This window comes from Thunnus albacares, chromosome 7 (genome assembly GCF_914725855.1).
Source record: "Thunnus albacares chromosome 7, fThuAlb1.1, whole genome shotgun sequence".
Lineage (NCBI taxonomy): Eukaryota > Metazoa > Chordata > Actinopteri > Scombriformes > Scombridae > Thunnus > Thunnus albacares.
In genome coordinates, this window is record NC_058112.1 from 1,654,077 (window position 1) to 1,679,914 (window position 25,838).

At 38.5% G+C, this 25,838-nt stretch overlaps 1 protein-coding gene across 2 annotated transcripts in view; it reads left to right on the top strand.

Moving 5' to 3' along the window:
• The first annotated feature begins 11,859 nt into the window (after window positions 1-11,859).
• The window catches only part of pard6a (par-6 family cell polarity regulator alpha), a 40,954-nt gene continuing 26,975 nt past the window's right edge, over window positions 11,860-25,838 (top strand). For both annotated transcript variants that reach the window (XR_006404253.1, XM_044357279.1), the window contains exons 1-2: window positions 11,860-12,303; window positions 19,664-19,886. Coding sequence is in view for 1 of the 2 variants with exons in the window: in XM_044357279.1 (XP_044213214.1) it covers window positions 12,187-12,303; window positions 19,664-19,886 (340 nt within the window). In the remaining variant the exon portion in view is untranslated. The remainder of the gene's footprint in view (window positions 12,304-19,663; window positions 19,887-25,838) is intronic.

A 25,838-nucleotide genomic window follows, 5' to 3' on the forward strand; every position in this document is an offset into this window, starting at 1 on the left:
TGTGGAGTAAACCAAAGAATTTGAATTTAGATATAACTATTTTACTGAAAATGATGGTCTTTATAATGTAACAAAGAAAAAAGGTGTGTTGCTACCCAAATTAGAGCTGGTGTTCTGCCTCTTCGTCAGGTGTGTGCACATTCTGGGGGAAATAGAAAATTACCACCATGGGGTTTTTTTGTAATCCTTTTCTTAATTACATAAAGGATACTTGTGAGATGATGAATTATAATGACTCATGACTCATTCAAAAAGACACCTTCAAACTATAGTGATGCACAAGAGCTGAGTCAGAGAGCATTGCATCAGTAAGACGGGATCATATTTATTTTCGTATCGCTTTCTTTTAGATTTTTCCTTTTCTTTTTCTTGTGATCATTTGTAGTAATTTATGAAGACAACTAGAAGCTGTAAAAAGGAGAACAGTATTGATGAGACACTAAATATGACACTAAAAAAAACATCAATACAAATTTGAAATAAATAGTTTATTCATTCATTTTTGTATTAAAAATTGAAAGTGAAAAATTGGTTGTAGTGTTATATACTGTCATTATATGTGTCTATCATTATACTTATCTTTTAACCCGTTAGTGGGCAAATGTTAAATATTGTGTGTTTAGTAAAAATAATTTTTTTAAAAAAGGTTGAAAGTTGTTTTGTATATCTTGCTTTATGAAAATAAAATCATGAATGATTGATAAATTGTATAAAAAGACAGAAACAACTTCAGATGGCACCCTGATGAAGGGGAGAGAGCTGGAAATGTTTGGTGTCCATGACATCGGCTTTTGGAGAAAAGTTAGGTGACATAACAGTTTGATTGACTGAAACTCATACTGCACCTTGTGTTTGTCCTCAAAATTAGAAAGAGTGCAGATTCCAAACATGTAGTTTTAAATGTATTTTTAGACTGTCCTTTAAACAACTAATAAAGCAATCATTCAATCATCTATAGTGCAGGCAGACACACTGGTATGCAGATCCTGCTGTGACAACAGGCCTGATTCACTTGCCATTGTATGTCAGTACGTGTGTGTGTGTGTGTGTGTGTGTGTGTGTGTGTGTGTGTGTGTGCGCGCGTGTGTGTGTGTGTGTGTGTGTGTGTGTGAGCGAGAGAGAGAGACAGAGAGAGATCCACCCTGTATTGTTAGATCTGAGGCCAGCCAGGAATGAATGAGGCCACCTGACACAGATAAAAACCTGTCCTTCAGCATCAACACCTGTCACACCCCCGACACACGAAACAAACCTACCCAGAACGGAGGCTGGGACATACCGCACATAACATACATACCTGAGCCGAACTTGATTTAACGCACCTTGCAGAGTGAGGCGTGTGACTCACAGGACTAAATAAAGTACTCATAAATTCTCACCTCGCTCAAGTATGTCAGATAATGTCTTTGTAATGAAATAGTGGTTTCCATTCCGAGCGGCGGCGGTGATATCAGCTTCACAAGGCTGGAGACGTGGGGAGTGGAAATAACAATAAGTCAGACGAAAGGGAACAAAAACATATAGGAGAGAAAAAACAAAATACTGACCAGATGCATTGTGTTGCTTGATGGCTGAAGGAGAAGAGAAATCAAAAGGAACTAGAAGAGTGCAGATCTCCTCCAGATGTGTCTGGGGACATGTATAGTCTCAGTTTTCTTTAAGATGCATAGAATAGTATAATGGTATTGAAACCAAGCATCCCGGCTCACTTACAGTCAAGACGGTGGTGAAGCTAACAAAAACAGGGATTTATTCATCTCTTATCGTGTCTAACTTTAGTGGGTCATGACATTTTTTTTTTCATGGTAAAACAAAGCAGCAGAAACTCAACAACAAAAGAGAAGAAGGTGAGATTTATAAAATCCTCAGAGGCTTATAGAAGGAATCTCACCTCTATACACGTTATAAAGAAATACCAAAGTCATGTAATCCACAAAAACATGCAAACAAGTAACTATAGGATCAAAAAGCAAACATAAAGTAGGCGGCATAAATCAAGTGAAGACGTAAAATGAATAAAATAATGTAATGAGGGTGTGTGAGCTGTGGTGTATTTGTGAGGGTGTATGCATAAGTGCATGCGAGTGTGTGCGTGCGTGTACTGAAGCACACTTACGTTCAGTCAACTCCTTATGAAAGAGTGAGAGAAAGGCCAGTTATAGTCAGATATGATCACTTTGGATAGTTACGTTTGGTTCATCAGAAAGGTCCTAAGCTTATATTTGAAATTCTTGAGAGAAGTAGAGTGAAATGTAATTTGAATATAACTGTTCCATAGCTGAGCCCCTTTATATCTAATAGAGAATATCAGGTATGGAATGAATCTGCAGATGCTCCTGTTCAAGATGAAACCAAATGTTTCTATGGATGTCAGTTTTTGAGCCATTGTCTTATGATCTCCGGCAGGCGTAAGCCTGGAGGAGAAGAAATGAGACATGAAAACGAAAGAAGAGAAGAAATAAGAGATGAACAGGAGAGAACAGAAGAAAAGAGACATGAAAAAGAGAGGAAATGAGAAGAATAATAGAAGAAAAATAAGAAGAAATTAGATATGAAAAAGAGATTATATAAGAAAGAAGAAATGAAAAGGAAAGGAAGAATTGAGACATGAAATGGAGAAAAGAAAAGAAAAGAAAAGAAAAGGGATACTTGGAAAAGAGAGGGAAAAGACACCAGAAATGAAGAGAAGAGAGGTGAAGAGAAGAGAAGAGAAGAGAAGAGAAGAGAAGAGAAGAGAAGAGAAGAGAAGAGAAGAGAAGAGAAGAGAAGAGAAGAGAAGAGAAGAGAAGAGAAGAGAAGTATTAAATTAAAAGCAGTAAAAGGTTGGCTCAATAACTTGACTGGTTCACATAGCTAACATTCTTGCTTACATACACACATCTCTCTCTATCTCTGTCTCACACACTTGCTCTCTCTCTCACACACACACACACACACACACACACACACACACACACACACATCCCCAGGGGAAGAAGCAGGAAAACAGAGGGATCGAGTTATGAGTCAGGTTTGAATTCATTAAGCTTGAGTTAGCTGGTTTCCTGGGTGTGGCTGCCGGTTAGTAGAGTCACATACAGTACCTCTCTGTCTCATCACACTCACAATCTCATATAGCCATGTTGGTGTTGTACCTACGACATCATAATTAATGTTGTTCCAGGACCATCACTGAAACTGACCAATCATGATGTCACAGCTTTGTGACTTAGGGAAAAAGACCAGAAAATACAAAAGCACGGCTTAGAGGTTAGAGGGTTCCTAATTTACAGCATTAGTTTTCTGAGAATCTCTTTCATATCCAAGCAAAATTGGTATTATAACTGAAATATCCCAAAGTGAATCGAATCAAATATCAGATTGAAAAGGGACATTGGGTCGTGGGTTGAATGAGAGAATAAAAATAATTGCAGTAAATATAATTAACTGGCCCTTGGATGTGGAATTTGGCTCAAATGAACGATTACCTACGTAGCTAGTAGTATTTGTAGCTAGTAGTATTTGTAGCTAGTAGTATTTGCCATGACCAGGATTAACTTCCATGTTTGTCCTGGGCCATCATATGAATGTTTGTCATATTTATTTAAGACATCTGTTTTAAACTTAACAAAACATTTTCTTTTATAACAGAGTTTCTAGAGGGCCAGAGTAAGTTTCAAGTTTAAAGCCTTCCTAGTGGAGCATGAGTAACATTTTAGAGAAGAAATTTAACAGACAGATCAGAAATCATTAATGAATCATAGATCATACAGCAGACCTCAAGTGTTGCAAACATCCCTCATTTTCCAAAGAATTCTTTCTTTCTCATCTCCACTGCTCTACAGAGAATCATGAAGAAGGGGCTAGTATAATACAACTGGCCTAATGTTTCCCACATTTACATAAAACTTTACACCAGTTTGTCATATAAATCAATTCATTATTTTTTTTACAAACTCTGTTGTGTGATCATACATTGTTTAGACTCAAAATAGTGTGTGATACATTCTACTGCATGTTGGATTTTTGGACTCAGTGAAGTGTTGAAACAATTTAGTGTATATGTATATATCATATATACAGTAAGTGATACTGTCATACAATTTAGATGTTTTTTTTTCCTTAAATGGAAACAAGGTTAACCTTGTCCCTGTCAGTCCTAACCTCACTGACCTGCACTGAGACACTCAGCTGGTTGCATCTCTGCAGTGAAATGGGATCAGGGTAACTGCTGCTCTCGGTCTGTCCAGGTCACACTGGACTGGCTGTGCAACTAACACATTGTTCAAATTCACATTTCTTAGCATCTTATCACTTATTGTAATACCTTTAAAATACCTTAAATCTCACTTCTGGTAATTTCCATTGAGTTGTATTTACATACAACACATGTCTGATAACACCTAAACAATGTGATGTATATTATGTGATACAAGGAGCTCTGAAAGCAGGTAAACAACCTCACTGTGACTGTACTGAAAAGGGAAGACCTAGATATGGTTTTCATATTGTGAGTGTAGCCATGTTTGAATGTGCTGTGTTCAGAGGACTTGCCTCAAACTGAAACATTAGAATGCACATTGATAACCTACAGTTCTTTTACAAGACTGTTTCAAAATGTCTTAATGTGTTGCTGAGTAAACTCAGTGAAAATTCCAAATTACAATATATTATTTGTTTATTTACTGTAAATGTAATGTGTTAATTACCACCCATGATTTTTAACAATACACAGGCTTTATTTGATTTTTTAAGGGGAAAAAAACATAATTCAACACATTATTAAGTTAGTTAAGTTAATAAGTTAATTACTTATTTAAGACATTTAGCATTTTAATAAGCTTTTGACAATGGCAGGAGGGGGCATGATACAGAACTAAAATTCACTTTATTTCATGAATTGTTGCATTTCTTACTGACAGAATTAGACCATGTTGTGTACACCATCACTGATGAATACAAATCAAACAAAACACAATGATTGATGATGAAGAATGAATTTTATGGGACAACATCTCTTCTAATCATCTAGTAAATTAAAAGACAGTGCTTAAATCCAAAACTGACACATACTACACATTATAGCATCTGTACATGAAAAAAAGTAATACACTCAAGACACAAAGTGTCTTGGATTTCTTACTTCTTTTTTCAATTGTCTGTACTGATATCACATATCTTGTCATACTTTGACATCTGGAATTAAACTCTGAAGTGATTGCTGCATTCTTTCTTATCTCCTCATTGATACAAATTCTAATCTCATTTATTATTCATTTTTCAGTAACTGTAAAGACCCAGCACCATGTGTGTTTTAGTCCTTTGCACCTGGAACAACATAGGGAACAACACCAACTCAGCAATATTGGATTGTCATCACACACACATTCATAGTATAGACTTACATATTAGCCGGTAGCTGTATTAGTAGTTTACTCACAGTAGTAAGAACATTGGCTGGAGTACTTCACATTGGTACATTTCCATCTTCTAACACAATCAATTTGACATTCTTTTGACATTTGTCATCATGACATCACTGCTTCAGCTATGTCAGATATTTAATTAGAACATCTTCCAGTAAATATTCATTATTGAATACTGTGACAGACTAATAGTCAGGGCTGTATTAATCTGCGATGGGGCCCCAGGTAAAAATGAGCTGAAGGCCCCTACTGACACCCCATTTCCTCCCACTTTCTGTGAATTGTGTCACCTCTAAAGGGGTATTACACCAATTTTACATGTCAAAGTCAGTTTATTGGTCATGATAAGTCCTATTCATGGTATGTCCACACTATGTTGTCAAATTTCCTTTTCAGTTGTCTGTCTAGACTAAAACAGCCTTCTTCTCACCCAAAAACTGAGCTTTTCCAAAACTGCCTCCAGAGTGTGTAAATCTCACAGTAAAGCGCCAGCTTGGTGTTTCAGTGTGTATGGGGATAACTGGGCGTCTGAAAAACAATCATGTAAACTAGATTTTAATGAGTCTCAAATCTTCTCTGTTATAACTCATTTTAAATGTCAATATAACCAAATACACAACAGAGCCGTTTCCATTAACCTGTATTTATCTTAATCTTGAGATGACATTGAGATTATGAAATAATGATTTCATTACTGCAGTGTTGCACAGCTTGGGAATCACTATTGGTTATCAGATAGAGTTTATGGTCTGTGATTAATTATTTCATGTTTGTTCCGTTGTCTGACAACAGAAACAGAAAAATACATATATAATACCAACTATATTGTAAAGAAAAACTTTGTTGCATGTCATACCCCTTTCTCTCTCCTTAGGTTTCCTTTCTGAATTCTCACTATAAACTATCCAATAAAGGTGAAAATGACACAAAGGAATATTTAAAAAACAGTCTCTTGTGAGTCCCTTAATGTTATGGAAGTGCAAGTGCAAATTAATGGAGTGCTCTTTTAAGTACATGAATGTACCAATCAGGTATAGTGCACATGGCAGTCTGCACTAAGCAGCTTCATTATATTTAAACAGGACCTCAAAAACCAGCCACTACTGCTATGCTGGAATACTACCTCCCCAACAGCTGTTGTGCTCTGGTAGTTTGTAGAAATTTGACTGAACAGAAATGTTTTTAGAAAGATGGACCATGTAAGCACATATCAATTAAAGAGGATTTGAAGGGGACATATTATGCTTTTTCTGGTTTTCAGTTATTTATATCCTGTTATGATATTGGATGATACTGGTCAAAGTTCTGAAACTACTTCATTCTGCTCTGAGCGCTTTGTTTGCACTTTGAGATTTTTTTTTTTTTTTTTTTTAAAAAGGCCCTTCTTATTTTAGCCCATAGCTTGCTTTGGTGACATAAAAAAATCAACCGCAGTGTGTCTTTCCAGAAACAAAGTCCCTAATATTCTGGATAATCCACAGAACACACTGAACAAATAGTAATGATAATTCATGGTAACAGGGTCGTTGTTTCTGGAAAGAGGTGTTGCTGTTGCATTTTTCAAATACCACGTATGTTTTAGTGTTGTGAGCACCACAAACAAAATTCCGCTCACCTCCACTGTGTTGGGAAGAGGCAGAAGTCTCAGAGACAGAGGGCAGAAAAACCAATAAACCACTAGGGGTAAGTGGGTATATATTTTTTATAATCCTTGAAATACCTATGTAGAACATTTTTAACATATAAAGAACATAATTCCATATATTCATATGGTGATGACATCAGTCAGCTGGTCGGTCATTCGGTCTGTCCATTGAGCACTTTGGGCCAAAGCAAGACATCTTGATAATTACCAGGCCAGACTATGCTGAAAGTGGCTCTGGATATTCATGATCTCCAAAGGATGATTCCCTCTGGCGACCCCTTGATGTTTCTTCTAGCTCCACCAAACTAACTAAACCAACTAACACACAGGTTTCCATGAAATTTACTGAAAACATCTATGCTCCCCAGTGGATGAACCTTTTTCAACCCTCAGTGATCTTTCCGCAATTGCTACCCATCACATCTCATAATGATATTTCATAATGATATGGCAGAATTATATGAAATTTGTCAAGCACACTCTTGCTCTCAAGAGGATAAACTATACACATCATCATCAACAGATCATTATCCTAAGATCAAACTTTACAGCCCCATTAGTGGTAAGGTTCTATGTGTTGCAAACTCTTCAGTATCATCTTTATTCCATTCAATACTTTAATATTCAATCAATTCAATATCACTCGTCAAGAGTGTAATGAGTAACTATGGTATAGCATGTTCACAGTATGTTCACAAAAACTAGTGTACAAACAAGGAGAAACATTGCTCTAAATTTCCTCTAGATTGGTGCTGCCAGAGGAGGCATCATAGTAAAACACAAGTGATTCAATATTCAGACTGAATAATCAGTCATTTCTAATTTTGAGTACATGTCCCGCTCACCCCATACACACACACACACACACACACACACACACACACACACACACATTCACTGTGTGTATAAGGATCAAAGTTTTGGCTGACTGTATGAGATCACACTGTCAATGCAAGTCCTCCCTTTTCCAACTCTCTCTCTCTCTTTGCATTCCTACATTCCATCATCACCAAGGGAGGAGGAGGAAGATGGGAGAGTGGTGGCAAGGACAGAAGAGGAATGGATGGAGAGAAAGGAGGAGTGGATAGAAGTGAGGAAGATAGGACAAGAGTGTCAAGGCAAGGAGACAAGAGAGGAAGAAGAGGTGAGGACAGAGCAGGAAAGAGGGAAGATTCTTGATGTAACTCAACAGAAGATGAAAATGACCTGAACTGAGAAATAGATAGTTTATGATAAAAAAAAAACATAATTCCATTGGTTGCTCCTCCCTTCTCTCTGGAATGCATCCTTATCAGGAAGGGTTATATGTTGTTGATAATTAGAGCCTCTTACATAAGCATGTAGGGGTCCTGCCATGCGCACACACACATGCACACACATACACACACACACACACACACACACTGGCCCCTGTACCGGCTGGTACTGAGAACGATTAGGATGGGTTAGCATGGGGTGTAAATCTAGGAGGAGAAACTGAGCAGGATGAAGAAAGGAGAGAGGGGTGAAAAGCTGAAATAAAACACAACTGTACCTGTGTTGAGTCAAGTCTTGAACTATTTGCACACATCATGGTGAATCATCTTAATATTGAATTCCAAAAGTGTGAATGCAGATAACAGCAGTGTGACATGTTTTGATATTTGATGACGATTCATCAGTGCTATGAGTTGAGACTTAAAGTGACTAAATGTTACTTTTTGTGCGGTGTGATCAATTGTGATAAACATTTCACCAGATTTAGAGAGAACAGTGGGGCATTAGTCATCTTTGGTGCGTTACATTTCTGCTCACAAAAGAAAGACAGAGTGTGTACCTCGCCTAACTGACACTTTCTATTTTAGTATTATTAGGTCTAAGTGCAGTGTCTGACACTATTGATCATGATATTTTAATCGAGAGGCTTGAGAGGTGGGTTGGCCTATGTGAGTCAGCACAGGACTTGTGTTTATCATACCTCAAAGGATGTGGTCTTAGTGTTTTGGGAATTTTAGATCCAAAATATTATTTTTCTTGTGTGATGTTCTCCAGGGGTCAATTTTAGGCCCATTATTGACCCCTGATAACCTGACCCCTATTGACACATTATCAGAATGTATCAAGGATATTAATAACTGGATGTCTAGCAATTTTGTACAGTCAAATAAGGACAACAAGGAAACCCTGGTAAACCCTGGCAAAGGCTAACAGAGGAAATCTCTTTTAAATTGTCACAATTGTCTCTGGAAAGTGTCACACAAGTCAGAAAGCTTTGCATCATCCTGGATGCTGAACTCACTTTCCGGAGCCACATTAGCAGCATGATTAAGACCAGATTTTATCATTTAAGAAATATCTGAAAGGTTAGGTGCTTTTTATCCCAGAAGGATGCTGAAAAACTAATCCTTGCTTTTATTTCCAGTCGGCTAGACTACTGTAATGTGCTACTCACAGGAATACCAAAAAAAGCATCTAGACCAGCTTCAGCTACTCCAGAATGCAGCTACCAGAGTTCTAACTAGAAAAAAGTAATATGACCATATCACACCAGTGCTTAGATTGTTACACTGGCTTCCTGTAAATTTTAGAATTGCTTTTTAAATTTTAATGCTCATTTTTAAGGCTCTACATGGTCTGGTACCCCGGTATCTGACTGACATTCTGACACTCAGTTAGACCCCTCAGGTCATCTGGAACAGGCTGTCTGGTTATTCCCAGGGTCTCCTCGAAAATTGGTGAAGCTGCTTTCAGCTTTTCTGTCCCCAGCCGCTGGAACATCTTGGAGCACACCAGTCATGTTAGGTGTGCTCCAACATTATTGTCTTTTAAAATTTAACTTAAAACTTTTCTTTTTAGCTGCACCTTTAGGTAGTCTAGGCTGCTAGTCTTAATTTTTTTTTAAATTCAATTATTTTAGCTTTTTAATGTTTTTTTTTTTTTTTAACTTACATGTCTTATTATTTATTTATATGTCTGTTTAACTGTGTTTTAACTATTTTGTTTTTTGGCTGCAACTTAGCTAGCTCACACTCTGTGAAGCACATTGTGTTCCCACCTGGAATGAACTGTGCTATATAATTAAAAGTTTTGCTTTGCTTTGATTGCTTTTGCATCTCTGTTATGTCACTGACAAGACCTGAGAGAACAACAGACATCACATCAACCAAAGGTCACAGGCAAAAGTACCACAATCCTGCATGCATTAGAAGACCTTCAACAGCTTTGTTATACCTATTAGATTAGCATTTATGTTACTAAAGGCTAGCATAAACGGCTACTTGAACTTAGCCCTGCTCTCAGTGGAACAGTATTAGCTAATCTCCTGTGATTTGCAGTAATTGTAGAGGTCATCTGAGGTTCTCTGCATGACTGTAATCTTTAAAGTAAAAGCTCTCTGAGAGGACTAAAAATGTCGTCATCATCATTAAGCTGAGGTTGTCAGGTAGGTGGGGGAGGGGTCATAGGATAATGTACATAATGGCTACAGTAGACAACCATGCAATGCCAGTACTGCCTTTGCCCTTGCTTTACCTTTATTGTCCTACTCAATTGGCCACAATCACAGCCAACAACTGAAACCAGCACTGAAGTCGCAAGTCTCAGACTATATCTATTCCTAAATTTTACATTGAAATGCAAATTCAGTTTTTAGGTTGTGTACAGTTCACCTGTCACTCTTCTCATGAATGTCTTTGTGAGGAAAAGAAACTATGATTTGTTAAGTGAGCTTGATTCCGAAGCTTTGACACTACACACTATTGACAGGATTCATGAAACTCCAGTTTTTCAGGTAGTATGTTGAGAGAGGCGGTGCTTTCGGCCATTCTCTCCATAACTGAACTGTGTGTGGACTTTACAGGATTAAGTACTACAATGACGAGTGACAACTGTGTGTAGGTGTACTAGCAGGTTGCTTATGTAGCCAAAGTCACACACGCATAAACACACACACACACACACACACACACACACACACACATAAGAGATACACAGTGAGAGTCAGACATGTGGAGCTGGTGAATTTATGGATTTTGATTTGTGGGCTGATTTGTTGCATAAAGTCACATTCAAGAAGTTCACTACAGTGTACTGTAATGTGATTGTGCATCGGAAATATGAGAACAGAAATGGGTTGGGTTGGTGTTTTCAGTTATGGTCACTGGTTGTTACTGTAATTTCTGCATGGGACCTCAAAAAGGCAGCCCAGCTACAAGCAGCATTAACAGTAGCAGGCTAGAGCTGCAACAGTTAGTCAATTAATCAATCAGTTGTCAACTAATTTGACAATCGATTAGTTGTTTCTAGGCATTTTTGAAGAAAGAATGTCCAAATTCTCTGCTTCCAGCTGTTTGTTAATATAGTTTCTTTAGTCTATGACAGTAAACTGAGTATCTTTGGGTTGCGGACAAAACAAGACATTTGGGAACGTCATCTTGGGCTATGGGAAACAGTGATCAACATGTTTCACCATGTTTGGCCATTTTATACACCGAGCAACTAATCACTTAATCGAGAAAATAATTGACAGGTTAACTGATAATGATAATAATCGTTAGGAGTTGTAGCCTAATATTAAGTAGCTGTCCAGTAGCCTAGTTGAAGCCTGCAGTTGTGGCAGCAGCAAAAAAGCAGCCTATGCTATTGCTAATAGGCTGCTGATATAAACAGTAGTCCTATAGTAGGATATTAGTACGCTACTAGTGGTGGCAATATAGGCTATTAAGAGAGTATGGTAGTATTGTGGTGTTATTACTCCAGCGTCATGTCCCGCCCCCTCCAGTCACCTCCGCAGCCGCAGTCTCACCAGGTTGGAGCAGCGTTTGAGGAGGAGGACGAGTCATACTGGCTTCTCACACATTACATCCCACACTGGATATACCGGACTCCACCTGTCGCGAGCGCTGTGGTTTTTGTGTCCGTGTTGTAAGCGCGCGCTGACACAGGACTGCACGAGAAAAACACAGGCGCGAGACGAGGCTGTGTTTTTTTTTTTTTTTTGAGCGAGTGTCGTAGTAGTAAACAAAACATTAACAAAGACAGGTGAAAGGACCGCTTGTGCTCTCACCGCCTGCTCTGTGTGTTGCCTTGTTTTTGTTTTGTTTTGTTGTTTTTTTTTCCCGAGGACAACGGAGGAAACAACAACCATAATTCTGGTGGATGGTTTTATCCGCAGTGCCTCAGCCAACCAGCCAACCGGGGAGCAGAATGTCAAGACAGCAGCAGCACCGGACGCCGTTAAAACTCACCGACAACGTGGTGGAGGTCAAGAGCAAAGTGAGTGGTGGGCTAATGAGGTTGTTTGACAGGTAATTTTAGTGGTAATGAGAGGATACAGCGTCTGGTTTCTACTACCGGTCTGTCGGTGCGCTGACTACATCGACATAACCTTCTGTTGTCGTTCATAGAAGATACGTGATGTCTCTCCATTTCGCTCTCAAATAAACAAACCGACACGTACGTTTTATTGTCCGACGTTTGTAATTTAGAGAAATTCCTCTGTATATAGGTAAAAAAAAAGACCGGAGTGCAGCTGATAGGCGGCCTGGGTGCGCCTACATCGGCTACTGTCAGCAGGCAGCCAGACCCCAGTCCATCGTCCCCTGCTCCGTTTGATTCCGCATTTATTCCGCCGCCGCCTTCCTCCGTGTTAAAACACCGATTCTGCTATTCCACCTCCGCAGGATTCCCCTCTCTCTGCTACTGTGTCTCTATTCCGTTTCATTCGACTACATGCCCCGTTGGACTGCGTCAGAACTGTACTTTTTGTGGAAGTGTCACTATTGTAGATCCGTGTTGACATGATAGCACTAAAGGCTACAGCAGGTGTTACGGTCATATTTACTTTAACTAACAACTCGGTTACTGTTCTTCAATACTGTTTTAAAGTAGGCTAATAGTAGCTACTTTATTTGAGTAACTGCATTTTAAATTATTTTTTCTAAATATTACCTGACGGCTGATATAGTTACTAGTAAGTTTGCATAATCAGATTTAACAAGCAAAATTCATCAGGTATGCTGTGCTGTTTGACTGTGATAGACTGTTGATTTCAAATGAAGTTCAGTTTTCATATAAAATTAAGTTAACATGCACAAAGACGCTAAAGATAAAATGCACTTCATCGGAAATCTTGCCTCTGTCTGATTGTATTATCCTCAGTTATTATTCCTTGGAGTTCCATAGGGTCTCATTCAGAATATACAGTAAAGGCAAAGTGTTTCATGTGTCTTTTAACATAAGAACAGCTACAATACTTCAGGTCATTGCAATTTGCCATATCCAAGATGAAAAATAAAAGATGAAAGAGGCTCCTCATTTAAACTCACAATAGTAATTAAACAAACATACACTCATACAGTACTGCCACTATATTGTTAGTTATGTAAAGTGTGTAAAGCTACATTTACATTTAAGCTCTGTGCAGCTGCTGTATCTTAAACGAGAAAAAATTCAAATACAGGCATCCAGAGACAATCTGCATGCCTGGCATCATGGTTTATCAAGGCCTGCATCTCATGAGCTGCCACCTGTAGTTAAACAACTGCCACCTGTGATGCTGTAATATACTAACTCACATACTCACAGGGATGCATAGTATGAGGTATTACGACTGCAGTACTGTGCTGAACGAGTTTTATATATATATATATATATTTTTTTTTTTTTTTTTTTTTTTTTTTTTTTTTTTTTTTTTCAATAAACACACATAGGGGAATGGACAGTGAAGAGCAAGGGGCATTTATATTCGGCAGCATACTGAAACTGAAAGTGGCAATTGGGCCCCTGACCTCTAATCCTCGCTTGTCCTCTTCTAAACAGAGCACACTGTAGTTGTAATTACTGTTACTGTACAGCCGTTCTAAATTGATGTTGAGTCAATTCTCAGATATCACGCAGATGAAAAGAGAGATTTAAATGAGATAATGATGATTCAGCTCGTCACCTTTCAACGCTTAGATTACAATTTGAGGGCAAGGTTTTCAGGATTTGGAAGGGATTTTGTGATCAATACTCATCTCACTAAGCTCAGAATAATGAGAGCCAGTGTTACCAGGAACACACACACACTCACGCACACACTTACTTTTTTTCTCTGACATTCTGTGTCTTATGGTCTCTCTCGAATGTTTGTCTAATGTGACCCGCTAACAATCTTCTGTGTCTGTCTCTCTCTCTCCCTCTCTCTCTTTCTCTCTCTGTCTCATGCTCTCTTTCTCTTTATTGTCAAATAATTCACTTGACCGTTCTAGTTCTTTATCAGAAACAGTATTAGCAAGATAGACTAGCCAATATACTGTAGTTAACATCAACAGGCAAATACAAACTGTGCTATAACCAGCTAGAAGGTCTTTTCACAAAAGTCTGGTCACGTACATAGGTGCTTTTCATCCACTGGGTAACAAACATGAACACAGGAAACAAAAAAATACTGCATTCCAAAGAGTTCATACTTACAGTATCAACAACACCAGCAGCTTATCTTTTTCCTTTTGTCCTCTGTTCCTATTCAAACCATATCTAGATGGTATGAAAACATATATTTAGCATGTTTACTAATATATAAAATAACATAAAACAAATGCAAAATTTAGATCATGTTGTCATTTAAAGCATCAAAAAACGTTATAAGGACATGATAAGAGACTGTAGTAAAGTGTGTTTGTATGTGTAGGTTTTATTGATAAAGGGAATAATGTGCACCATGTGCACTCCATTCTGAGGACGGTACCGTCTCAGTGTCTGCCTGTTGGCTTACATGTGAATCTTATCTTAGTACTTACTTTTAACTGTCCAACAACTGTCATTGTGTATAGTGTTTTATCCACATCATTGCTGGTTACAAGTCAATTCTATTTAACAATATGATAATAATAAGGATACATGAAATAAGGCTGAACACAGTATCTACTGCCTGATCACATTATGGTCCACATGCACTAAATGTGCAGATGTGATGCACGTTCCCCAGAGACATACTGTGCATTTATCACACAAGTGCACCAGGCTTTAGGTTCGCATGTGATTTGTGGGAGTGTTTGTGAGATGCATCTCTCTCCTTATAGCATCTGCATTCAAAGTAGGATTGTGCATTAGGTGCACACTTACTGGTACTGGGGTTGAAAATAATTGGATGATGCGGGACAGAGTGAACTGAGCAGCCACACATTTCTCCGTTCTCCATTTGTCTGTTTAGCATCTTCAGGTTAGCCTAACCCATTGTTGCTGACTTCGGAGTTAACCCCCTTCACTTTTCCAGCCGTTGGGGAAACAACAGACATGACTTTTCTTGGTCTTGAGAAGCTGCAGCATTTATTAACTGACATAATGTAGTCTGTACCGTACATTTACTGCCAAATTGAAAACTTACTGCTAACCTTTTCCTCTGCTGCATTCGTATTCACCATCACTTTTCTGCTCTCTCACTCAACTACTCACGCGTTATGCACACACATTACGCACTGTCCTATAAGGAGCTACGCTACCAAGAGTTTCCTAGGCAACAACACAGAGGTTAATTCACGTTTTGGTACAGCGCAACACTATTGATTTCTGAATGAATGGATATTTGGTGTTATTATTGCCATTAAAAAAAAAAAATCTGGCTTGGCGGGGGTTCTCGCTATACAATTATAGGGGAAACACTGGGAGAGTTAATTTTGTGCATCTCTAAATTCTGTCTCTGTAATTTAGGATTTTGTGCTGCTCTTCACTTGTGCAGTACCTCATCCAAACTAATGGCATGTCTGGTCTGAAACTGGCATAAGTTGTCCTGCTGTCTGTCCTGCTCTGGCTATGAGCCCACATCCATAACAGCATTGTGTAGCTGCCATTTCCTTCACAAGTTTCTGAGGTGTTTCATTAGCTGGATTCATTCACCTTTTTCGAGTCTGCTTACACTGACACATCATATTAAATGCAGTCATTTCTGAAGGGTTATGACTTTAATTTGATTAGAAACTGTGATGGAAGGCAGAGCCTGTGCTGTTGTAGTTATGCTGTGTAACAGTCTGATTACTTGGACAAAAATATGATTTATTTACATGTAGTTATGCAGCAACTCATGCTGGCATATCACTGATTACAATTTTTCTGCTTGTGGTTCTGTGTAGGCTATATTAAAATAACAATCTTGAAGATCTTTGTTTCATTCTCTATGGCGATGAGCAGTAATTGCAGGTGTGTTTTTGGACCTCACTTGACCTCACTCCTGTTAGCAGAGACCCGAAAAAACAGTACACCACTCCACACAAAAGTGAGTTGAAGAGCGAGTCTGTTGTGTTAGCTCCACCTACATTCTCTGGCGGACCAACCACTGCTGGGTGATGGAAAACGTGTCACTAACTGTGCACCTCCTTTGAATTTGAGAATGTCACCACTGACACCCAGTTTGTAAATAATACTGCAAATGCAAGGGCTTTCATCAGTGGGCCATAGGTTCAATCGCCATTGTGTTACTTTATTTGGTGATAGATAGTGACTTAACAGACATTTATTTAAATGAAAATCTTCAAGATTATTACTTTAATTTGAAATTGTTAATAGGAATTGATCAGCAGCCTATCATGTTGGTGATTCACCCTCAGATCAGGCTTAATTGGTGGATTTCTTAATTTGCTTTCCCATCAGGCATTGCTTTCATCATAATCCAAATTATAAAGATCGCAACTGTTCCATTATAGCATTAATAACGGCTCTATTTACATGCGTACAGTAATGCATACCAACACAGTGAGTTTAGGCAATAGTCCCGTTAAGCCATTTACATAATTATAGAAACCTGCCTTTCCTTGTAATAATCCATTTAACTAGTCTGTATAAATAACATAATAAGTATTTCCACCATTTTAATTACCAGTATGCATCTCCCCACCCAAAATAACATGCTCCCTGTTCTAGTACAATCAGACCTATTCATGCCCATATACTGTGTGATATACAGTAATAGAGTGGAGATGTAGGAGGCTACGTGATACGATCTGTGTTGCCTCGGTTTGCTCCAAACACCAAGACCTCGGCATCTCCCCATGAGAACGATTGCCCAGGTGGATTCCAAACGCAGTGTGTGAGGAAGTGGAAGTGAGGCACATGAGCCGGCATCTAAGCTAGGCTAAAGGCTAACCCCAGTCGACCAGCTCTCCTGTCAGTCTTCCTCGCCAACGTCAGCTCCATCGACAATAAACTAGACTACCTTCTCCCAAAGGCTGTTGATGAAAGAAGGTTTTTAGATTCAACATGAACAGTCAGGAACAGGTCCAATTTGACCACAGTGTAAAAGGTCTGGCAACGGTGCACCTGTTCTAAATATTAACATATACAAAACTGCAGAATTTCTGGTGTGCACATAAACATAGATATCAAACTTCTGCAAGATTTGGCTAATGAGGGGTGAAATAAATAAGTAGGGGTGAGCTGAGTAATTGGAAAATCTAAGGGTCCAGTATGGAGAGTATATCTCTCTTGCATCTTTCAGAACAAAGAAAATCTGATTTGAAAAGTCTACTACAGGCTACTCCATGACGTGGTATTTTTAGTTTTGCATTCATGTAATGTGAGAACCTCAAACATTAAAGGCTTGAGAGTTGCCTGCTTAGGAGCAGTCTTTTACTAAAAGAAAGTACCTAGGGCTGTGCTACAGTTTTTTTTCAGTATGGATTAATCTGTTAGTAATTTTCTCCATTAGCAGTGAAAGCAGTGAAAAATATTCATTACAATTCCCAAAAGCCAGTCTTCAATTAGCTTGCTTTGTCCAAAGCCCAAAAAATATTCAGTTTACTATCATATAAGACAATGAAAAGCATCATCTGAGATGTCTTTAAAAAGACAAACTAGCTTTTGTTGGTCGACTAATTTCTTTATTAACTAATCGTTGGCTCTTAAGCTATGAAATCTACAGTCTCCTGCTCTTGATGCATGCAAGTTCTGTTTAGTAGGTGACACTTTTCAATGTCAGAGCTACACATAAATGCTTGAATGTATAACTCGACTGACAACAGAATTTCTGAGGCCGATACCAGTATTTGAGAGTTTTAAAAACCTGAGCATTGCATTAGTTCAGGCAGAGTACATTCTCACCCACCATATACCCCTGCATTTATCTGTGACAAGAGGAAATTTGTTTGAAATCTAAAAAATGTGGGCTGTGGTACAATTATACTTTAGGTCCTCATGTCATTGTATGTGTTATCAACAAATTGGATGTTGAATCCACCATAACAGCATCCACATTAGGTATGTGGCAAAGCTCATATATAGCACATCATATTTCCTCTTGGTTTTGTTTGTAGAAGTAATGGTTCACTGCAACGTACACATTAACTGAAAAAATTATAAACCTTGAAGCTTACTGCAATGAGTAAGGGATAGCTACACCTACACCTGGTGCTGATGGAAGACCTCATTGAGAGCAAAACATCAATCATCTTTTTAGCTACCAGTTATGGTGACCCAGGGTTTAGAGTGGAAAAAAAAGTGTTTGCAAATCTCTTCTCATCAGTAGGAATGTGAGGCTTGGCTCAGAGTGCCGCTAAGATTTCCTTGATGTTCTGAGTGAACGCTTTGTTTGTAGTGTGTGTGGCATGCTTCTGTAAAACACTACAGTTTTCTTTTTAGTGAAAGAAAAACAAGTTGTTGCATAAGATGACGCATCAACTTGATATGCATGGCAATTTGCATGGTTATGACTGACTGACTATTCATAATAATCATGTCATTGACAGTGACAGGTACATGGTGATGTAGGTGACAGGCACTAAACCACAGGAGATTACTAAAAACTGTTGGTGAGAGCCATTTCATTATTACATATGCATTACATGTGGCAGACGCTTGTCTAAAACACCTTCTTTTTCCCACACATACAGTACCAGTCAAAAGTTTGGACACACTTTCCCATTCACTCGAATGAGAATGTGTGTCCAAACTTCTGACTGGTACTGTACATATGATGGTTTGGGGTTCAGTGTCTTGCTCAAGGTAATTGAACATGTGGAATAGAGGAGTGGGGGTCTGAACCAGCATCCCTACACTCTTATTGTGTATTATGTTATGCCAATTTTGCATGTTGCTTGTATCTATAACAAAACCATTCAGTGTTGGATTTCTGCTCACAGAATGCTTCTCTGAGCCAGGATACATAATAAAATTGCCACTTTACACTAGTGTATATGTATTATGAACATTCATGTTTTTTAAAAGAATAATTCTCCTTAAGACTAAAACAAAAAATTACTTTTACAACTTTGAAGTCATTCCAGTGTTGCCATATATGGACCAGTGCACTCTCTGTATCCAGCAGCCATGGTTAGGGATTTCTGAGTCTATCAGATAGTGTTACAGGAGTGTGATAGGAGACAGAAATGATGCTGTTACATGATATTACTATTATATTACTAATGTTATACAGTTGTATGTATCTGACACTTCTTTTGTCTTTGATGTTATGAGTGGCTGCAGCCAGACACACTTAAAATGGCTAAAATAACATTATATTTAAATTAAATTATAAACTGCAAACAGTGATAGTAGTCTGAGCTGTCAGTGTATTAAATTGCAAGTTGATCCTCTGCCACCCCCCACTGAGAAATATCCCATGGAAAACATCATATGATGTTTGTGTTCATTGTCCTGTTTACAGTTTGAGGCAGAATACCGTCGCTTCGCTCTGAAGAGGAACGGCCCGGGGGGCTTCCAGGAGTTCTACCGTCTTCTCCAAACCATCCATCACATACCTGGTGTCGACGTGCTACTAGGATATGCCGATGACCACGGAGACCTCCTTCCAATTAACAATGACGACAACTTCCACAAAGCTGTGTCGTTAGCCAATCCACTGCTCCGCATTATCATAACCAAGAAAGGTAAGACCTGGAGGGACAGACTGGCAGTTGCAACAGAGAGAACATTTATCAAAAAGCTGTCTGAACCCCTGCACATTTACCTTAACCCCTCATTGGAACTCATAGAACAGCTTGGGATGAAAACAGACATTTCTAAGTGCTCTACCTGTTGGCTGCCCCTCCTAGCTTTCAAGTGTTGCCTGCTGGTGTGTTTGTGTGTATGTGTGTATGTGTGTGTGTGTGTGTGTGTGTGTGTGTGTGTGTGTGTGTGTGTGTGTGTGTGTGTGTGTGCGTGCATGCGTACGTGTGTGTGTGTGTGTGTGTGTGTGGGAGAGAGAGACAGGGGCTGCGCACAGCTGCAGGGAAGGTCTTTGTTCTCCACATCAAACATATTTAATCGTCATACACAACACCACCTGATGATTCTTTGCCTGCCTGCTTTTTTAAACTGTTTCCTCCCCTGAGGTAGGCACTATGTTTTGAATATTTTCTGGGGTATGTCTGTTTCGTTAGACAGTGCAGTGTAGGTAGGCAAAGATAGATGGAACAGAGACACTGTAAGACATCACAAACCCATCACATCATTTTCCATATCTATATATATACATAAATCCTTATTCTTTTCAGTTCATTATTGACCTTGGATACTGCAGTCGATCAAAAAAATTGCCTGTCAGCTTTGAAGTTTAGCTTGAATTTAGCCTCACTCAACAGTATGTCATGACGACAAGGATGGTCATTTTTTAAAAAGCGATCTTATATTGTTTTTTATTCAATATTTCAGTTTTTTCGTAGCCTTTAATAAACAGCAGGCCAAATGGTGTAGACGTTTTAGAAGTTGAAAAAGATGATATCAGAAGATTGTGTGTGAATTTTGTGGATATGGATAAAACCACATTTTCATTGGAGCTGTATGCTCGTCAAGGTTTCAGTTTCTAATAACAAGTGCTGTCATGGATGCCAGTTTGTGTATATGGAAAGTAAACCCCAGGAACACGTGTTAGTTTTTCATAAAGACTGGTGAAAGAAGCTCTGAAGAGATTTTAAGTTACAGAAGCTAGTTGAATAGAGGCTAGCATGGACGTGACGTCAGGACTTTGGCTCTCTATACAGTGATGAGTACATTTACATGAAAGATGCAGACATCCACTCACAACGGGGTCACAATGAATCTGGAGTTGTTCCATGGTTATTATACCTAACCAATGTTGTCACTGTGGTAGCAACTTGCCTGTGATGGCACTCAAAGTAGCTATGCCCTTAATTATGCATAACTTAAAGCCTTAAAAAAATTTAAACGGGTGAGTTACATAAAAATTCACCCCTGTATAGTTGTCATAAACAGAGAAATTAGCTATAGAGACCAAAACTGTTTTTTGTACCAGGCTGTAAACATGTTTATCTCTGCTTTAAAGTTGGGCATTTGAACATGGAGGTCAATGGGGATTGACTTGCTTTTGGAGCCAGCCTCAAGTGGCCATTTGAGGAACTGCAGTTTTTGGCACTTCCTCATTGGCTTCATTTTTCAGTCTTAAGTGAGGTTGCCGCTTGGCTGTGGCACGTCTGGTGGGATAACAAGCATTGACTAGAGTTGCTGCGATCAGCTTCAGTGGCCATGGATGGAACGCGATGCGGATGCTTCCAGTGGGATCGAGTCGTTAGATGTCTTTGTGCAGATTGGACAAGGTGAAGTCATGTTGAGCTAGTGCAATCTGTCATTTACAGTGTGTCTGCACAATGAAGCCTAATAAGATAATAACATAACATAATAATAATAAACTAATAACATAACCTCATAAGTTCGGTGCATGTAGGGTTATGCTTATCATAGAATTTTGATTCTGTTTGGTCATCCTAAAAAACATAGCTACACAGTGATATACTTGTAGCTAATCCTACAGGTCAGTATTTCCCACAGCTCACACTGTCAGCCTATCACAACCAGGCTGTTCCTCTGAACTTTATTATATTTTCTGTAAAAATTAATTCTGTTTTGAGTAGAGCTGCAACGAGTAGGCAAGTAATTGATTAATTTAGTAATTGATGTCGATCGACAGAAAATTATATTTTGATGATCGATTAATTGTTTCAGGGGTGGTTTTTTTTCAAGCAAAAATGCCAAATATTCACTGGTTTACTGATTCTTGATTCTTACTGATGATTTTCTGCTTTTCTCTTTCATATTAATAGTAAACAATTACACGCAATAAAGTAAGTGCAGATATACAGTACATACACACACCCAAACACTGCATACTATATATACACAATATATATATTATATATATTGTATATATACACAATAAGTAAAATAAATAAATACAAGATTAAATAAATAAATAAATTCATAAAAACTAGTGTTGCGCCCGTTCAAAATGTGCCTGTTCAGAACAGGCCGATTGCTTGTTATTTCTCAAGAACCACATATGTACAGTTTGTATGTGTATATGTACAGTGAGCCGTAGAAGCAGTTTATTGCCTTACATTGGTTGATACTGCTGCCAATCAAAGGTGTCTGCGCTCCTGTTGGCTAGTTTTACGGCCTCCACTCCTGTTTTTTTCTCACTTTTTCTTCTCTCTCGGGCACTTTAACTGAGCGAAGTGCATGCCTTTCTAGCTTTTGCAAGTCATTAACACTACGGATGTAATGCCATTTTTGACCACAATGTGGGTTGTAAAGGCGCTGTCCATATTTCCACTTGTTGACTCCACGGGCAGAAGAAGAAGCAAATCAACGTTGTTTATGAGGTATTTGTATATATTTCTCAAGAACTGCTCATCCAAACAACTTCACATTCGACACTGCACTTCCTTGAGTCTCCAGTAATGCATCTGCCAGGTACGAAGTAGATCGGATGAATGGTTCTTGAGAAACACAAAGGACAAACATACAGACTGACAGACAGACAGACAGAGATTCTTTGCTTTATAGTGAGATTAACTACCACCCAAAAAACCAACGAAAGGCCCCAAAGGCCAAGTTTGATAATATATGGTAAGTTTATCTTCTATAACATGCCTTATTCTTTCAATGCGTAGTATGCCAGTAAATTAAGTCATCCAATTAACAACTGTTAGAACAACTTCTTTGTTCCAGTTCAAAAGAAGCAGTTTCTTTGCTCTGCTTAAACAATAAGAAAGAAGTAGTGATTTATTCAATGTTGATATTGATTCAGATGTCCCCAGAGTTATTAGGAGTGGACCTCCGTCATATGTCTTTTAAATAATTTAGATGAAATCAGTCCAATAATTATGTAATTTTGAACAACTGATCTGCTCTATTGTACACTTATCACAGCTAGGTGGTGCATCAGAAAATATTTCATGTAGTTTTGTATTGTATTAGTACAGTCTGTGCATGATTTAAACTGAACCAGGCGATGTCTAGAGTTAATTAAATAAGTTAATCTTTTTTATACTTGGTTGCCAAATTTCCTCTGATATTTTGACTCCTAACTCTTTTTGCCATTTGTTTTTTAATGCAGACATAGAAGGGTACATAAAACATTGTAAACATGTAAGAATTGAGTCAATGTCTTGCTGGAGTTTGCAAGTGGATTCAGACACCTTCCTAAAATAGTATCTGAGGCTTTTTCAAAATTAGAATTATGAGAGTATATATAATTCCAAAATTCTAAGAATCTAAAGAAGTGACTATACGGAAGCCTGAATTTCTGTTGTAGCTGATCAAATGAGGCAAACGTTCAATCTAAATATAAATCTCCAGCAACACCTCTAACTAGTTTTGTAAATCATGAAACAATGGATGAGATGGGCTGTGTGTGTCCTACAAGAGACTAAAGGAAGCTTTCTGAATGCCTTAGATTTTGATTAAATCTAAAGTTTCTTTCAGTATATGCATCTGTGTATCACAACCAAAATAAAGGTTTGGCTCTAAGAAGTGTTGTCTTTTACTCATGTTAGCTGGCTGATTACAACAGTAACAGGGACACAGCATACGCAGATGTACCTAAAAGAGGGTGATGGAGTGATTGCACTGCATACTGATGACATACTTAAGTTCAAAATCAGAATGCTGTTGTTTTGGGCATGACAGGGTATGATGAGGGACAATGCAGCACAGATGAACCAAACCAAATTCAGAGTAATTACCACTGTCCAGCCTTAAAGATATATGATTATTATGCTTTTTTGGCCAAATCATATTGTCTCCTCGTGATCCAGTAGCAAATAGTTTGTGGCCCAGGAGTTGGGGACCACTAAATTAATTTACCGAATCAATCAAAGAAGGTCAAGTTTATATATTAGTTAATGAGTGGAGAAATGTCTGGATAGTCGAAGTTTGACTATTTTACTGCTAGAAAGTCATGTTTACTGGATCTATTATTTACCACTGGGAAATGGTGTGAGTTGGTGCAAAGATTTAATGAAGAATTTATATCTAGCAGAATCACTAATGAGTCCTGTGGCACATGAGGGATGTGTCTGTTGGCTGGGATAAAACAAATAAACTTCTCTTCCTACCTCTGTTCTGTGTACATCCGTCCATCTCCATGTTTAATTCTTCCATCATGGATTATGTGGCTGATTATTGTGTACTACACTGCTGCTTTGTTGCGTCCCAGTGCACCTACTCTTGCTGTGTCTCTATGTCTTGCATAATTCATGATGTAATGATGCTAATCTGCTGTTTAGCAGGCTGCTATTGTTGTCCAGAATCACAGACAGCTGCTAGTTTAATCAGATTAACTCAGTGGTCTGGGAGAGAGAAGGAGAGGGAGAGCGCAGTGGATGGAAGATGTGTAAGACAGATAGAATGAAGAGAGAGGAAGCTAGAGGAAATCAATTTATGCACTTTAGTTCCAACATCCAGTTTAGTAGACCATTCATCTTACTGATCTCGCTCAACAGACAATGCATTGCGAAATGTTTCAGAAGTCTATCAAATTCAACGCAATAAAATCTTAAACACACACACATGTTGCATTAGGAATAATGCCGTAATATAATCTCCATTGTGCTGCAGGAGCTAGCCTGCACCTCATTAGTAAGGATTAGGCTGTGAGTTAGGCAACTAAAAATCTACTCACCAAATCACTTTATCTTTCATCCCTGAGGTATAATCCTGTTTATACACCACATCCACGTGAATAGAGAGAGTCATTCAGCTGAAGCCTCTACTAGAATTCATACAACAGTGTGTTCTCTCATGGTGTTTGGGGTTCAGGCAACATGAACAGATCGAATGAATTTCTCTACAATTTATAGTAGTCTTTGCAACATTATAGTGGCTCTGTTATAATATTGCTCTGTATTAGGACTTTGAAGTGTGTTAAGTGTATGTGCAGATCTGTGAGGTTGTAAAAGCTCCCTGACTGCTTCAAAACATCATTAAGCTCTGTGCTTCTATGTCAAGGCAAATGGGAGTTCATTTTGTTACTGAAACAGCAGATTCTCCCTCTCCATGTGTGCCCTTCTCTCTCTCTCTGTCCTTCTTAAATTCATATTACTTTCCTGCATTCTGTGTGACCTTTACTATGGGTTGTTGTTGTGTGTTTGCAGACGAGACTGTATGTGTGTGTTTGTGTGTGTGTGTAGTGAGATAGAGAGCGAGTGAAAGAGTGATAGCAGCCCATCTGGTGTTGTAAACCATTAGCCACTGAGTGGGATTATCTTACTCTAAAAGACTTCATCAATCATATCAGCTGTGTGTGCATGTGTGTGTGTGCGTATTTGATGTGCACAATGTAAAAGGTCTGAAAGGATTACATAGAGGAGGTCGATGTGTAATATGTGAATTACGTCCATCTGCATCAGTACTGCAGTAGTAGCTGTGGTAACAATCTCATCCTGTATTAGTAGCGCTGTGGTAGCTATGGTAACAGTTCTACAGGAGTACTACAGTTGTAGTCGTGGTAACAGTCCCATATAGGTATCACAGTGGCATGGTTACAGCTCTGCATGAACAGTGGTCACTGTGGTGTCAATCAAATATTAGTAATACAGTGGTAG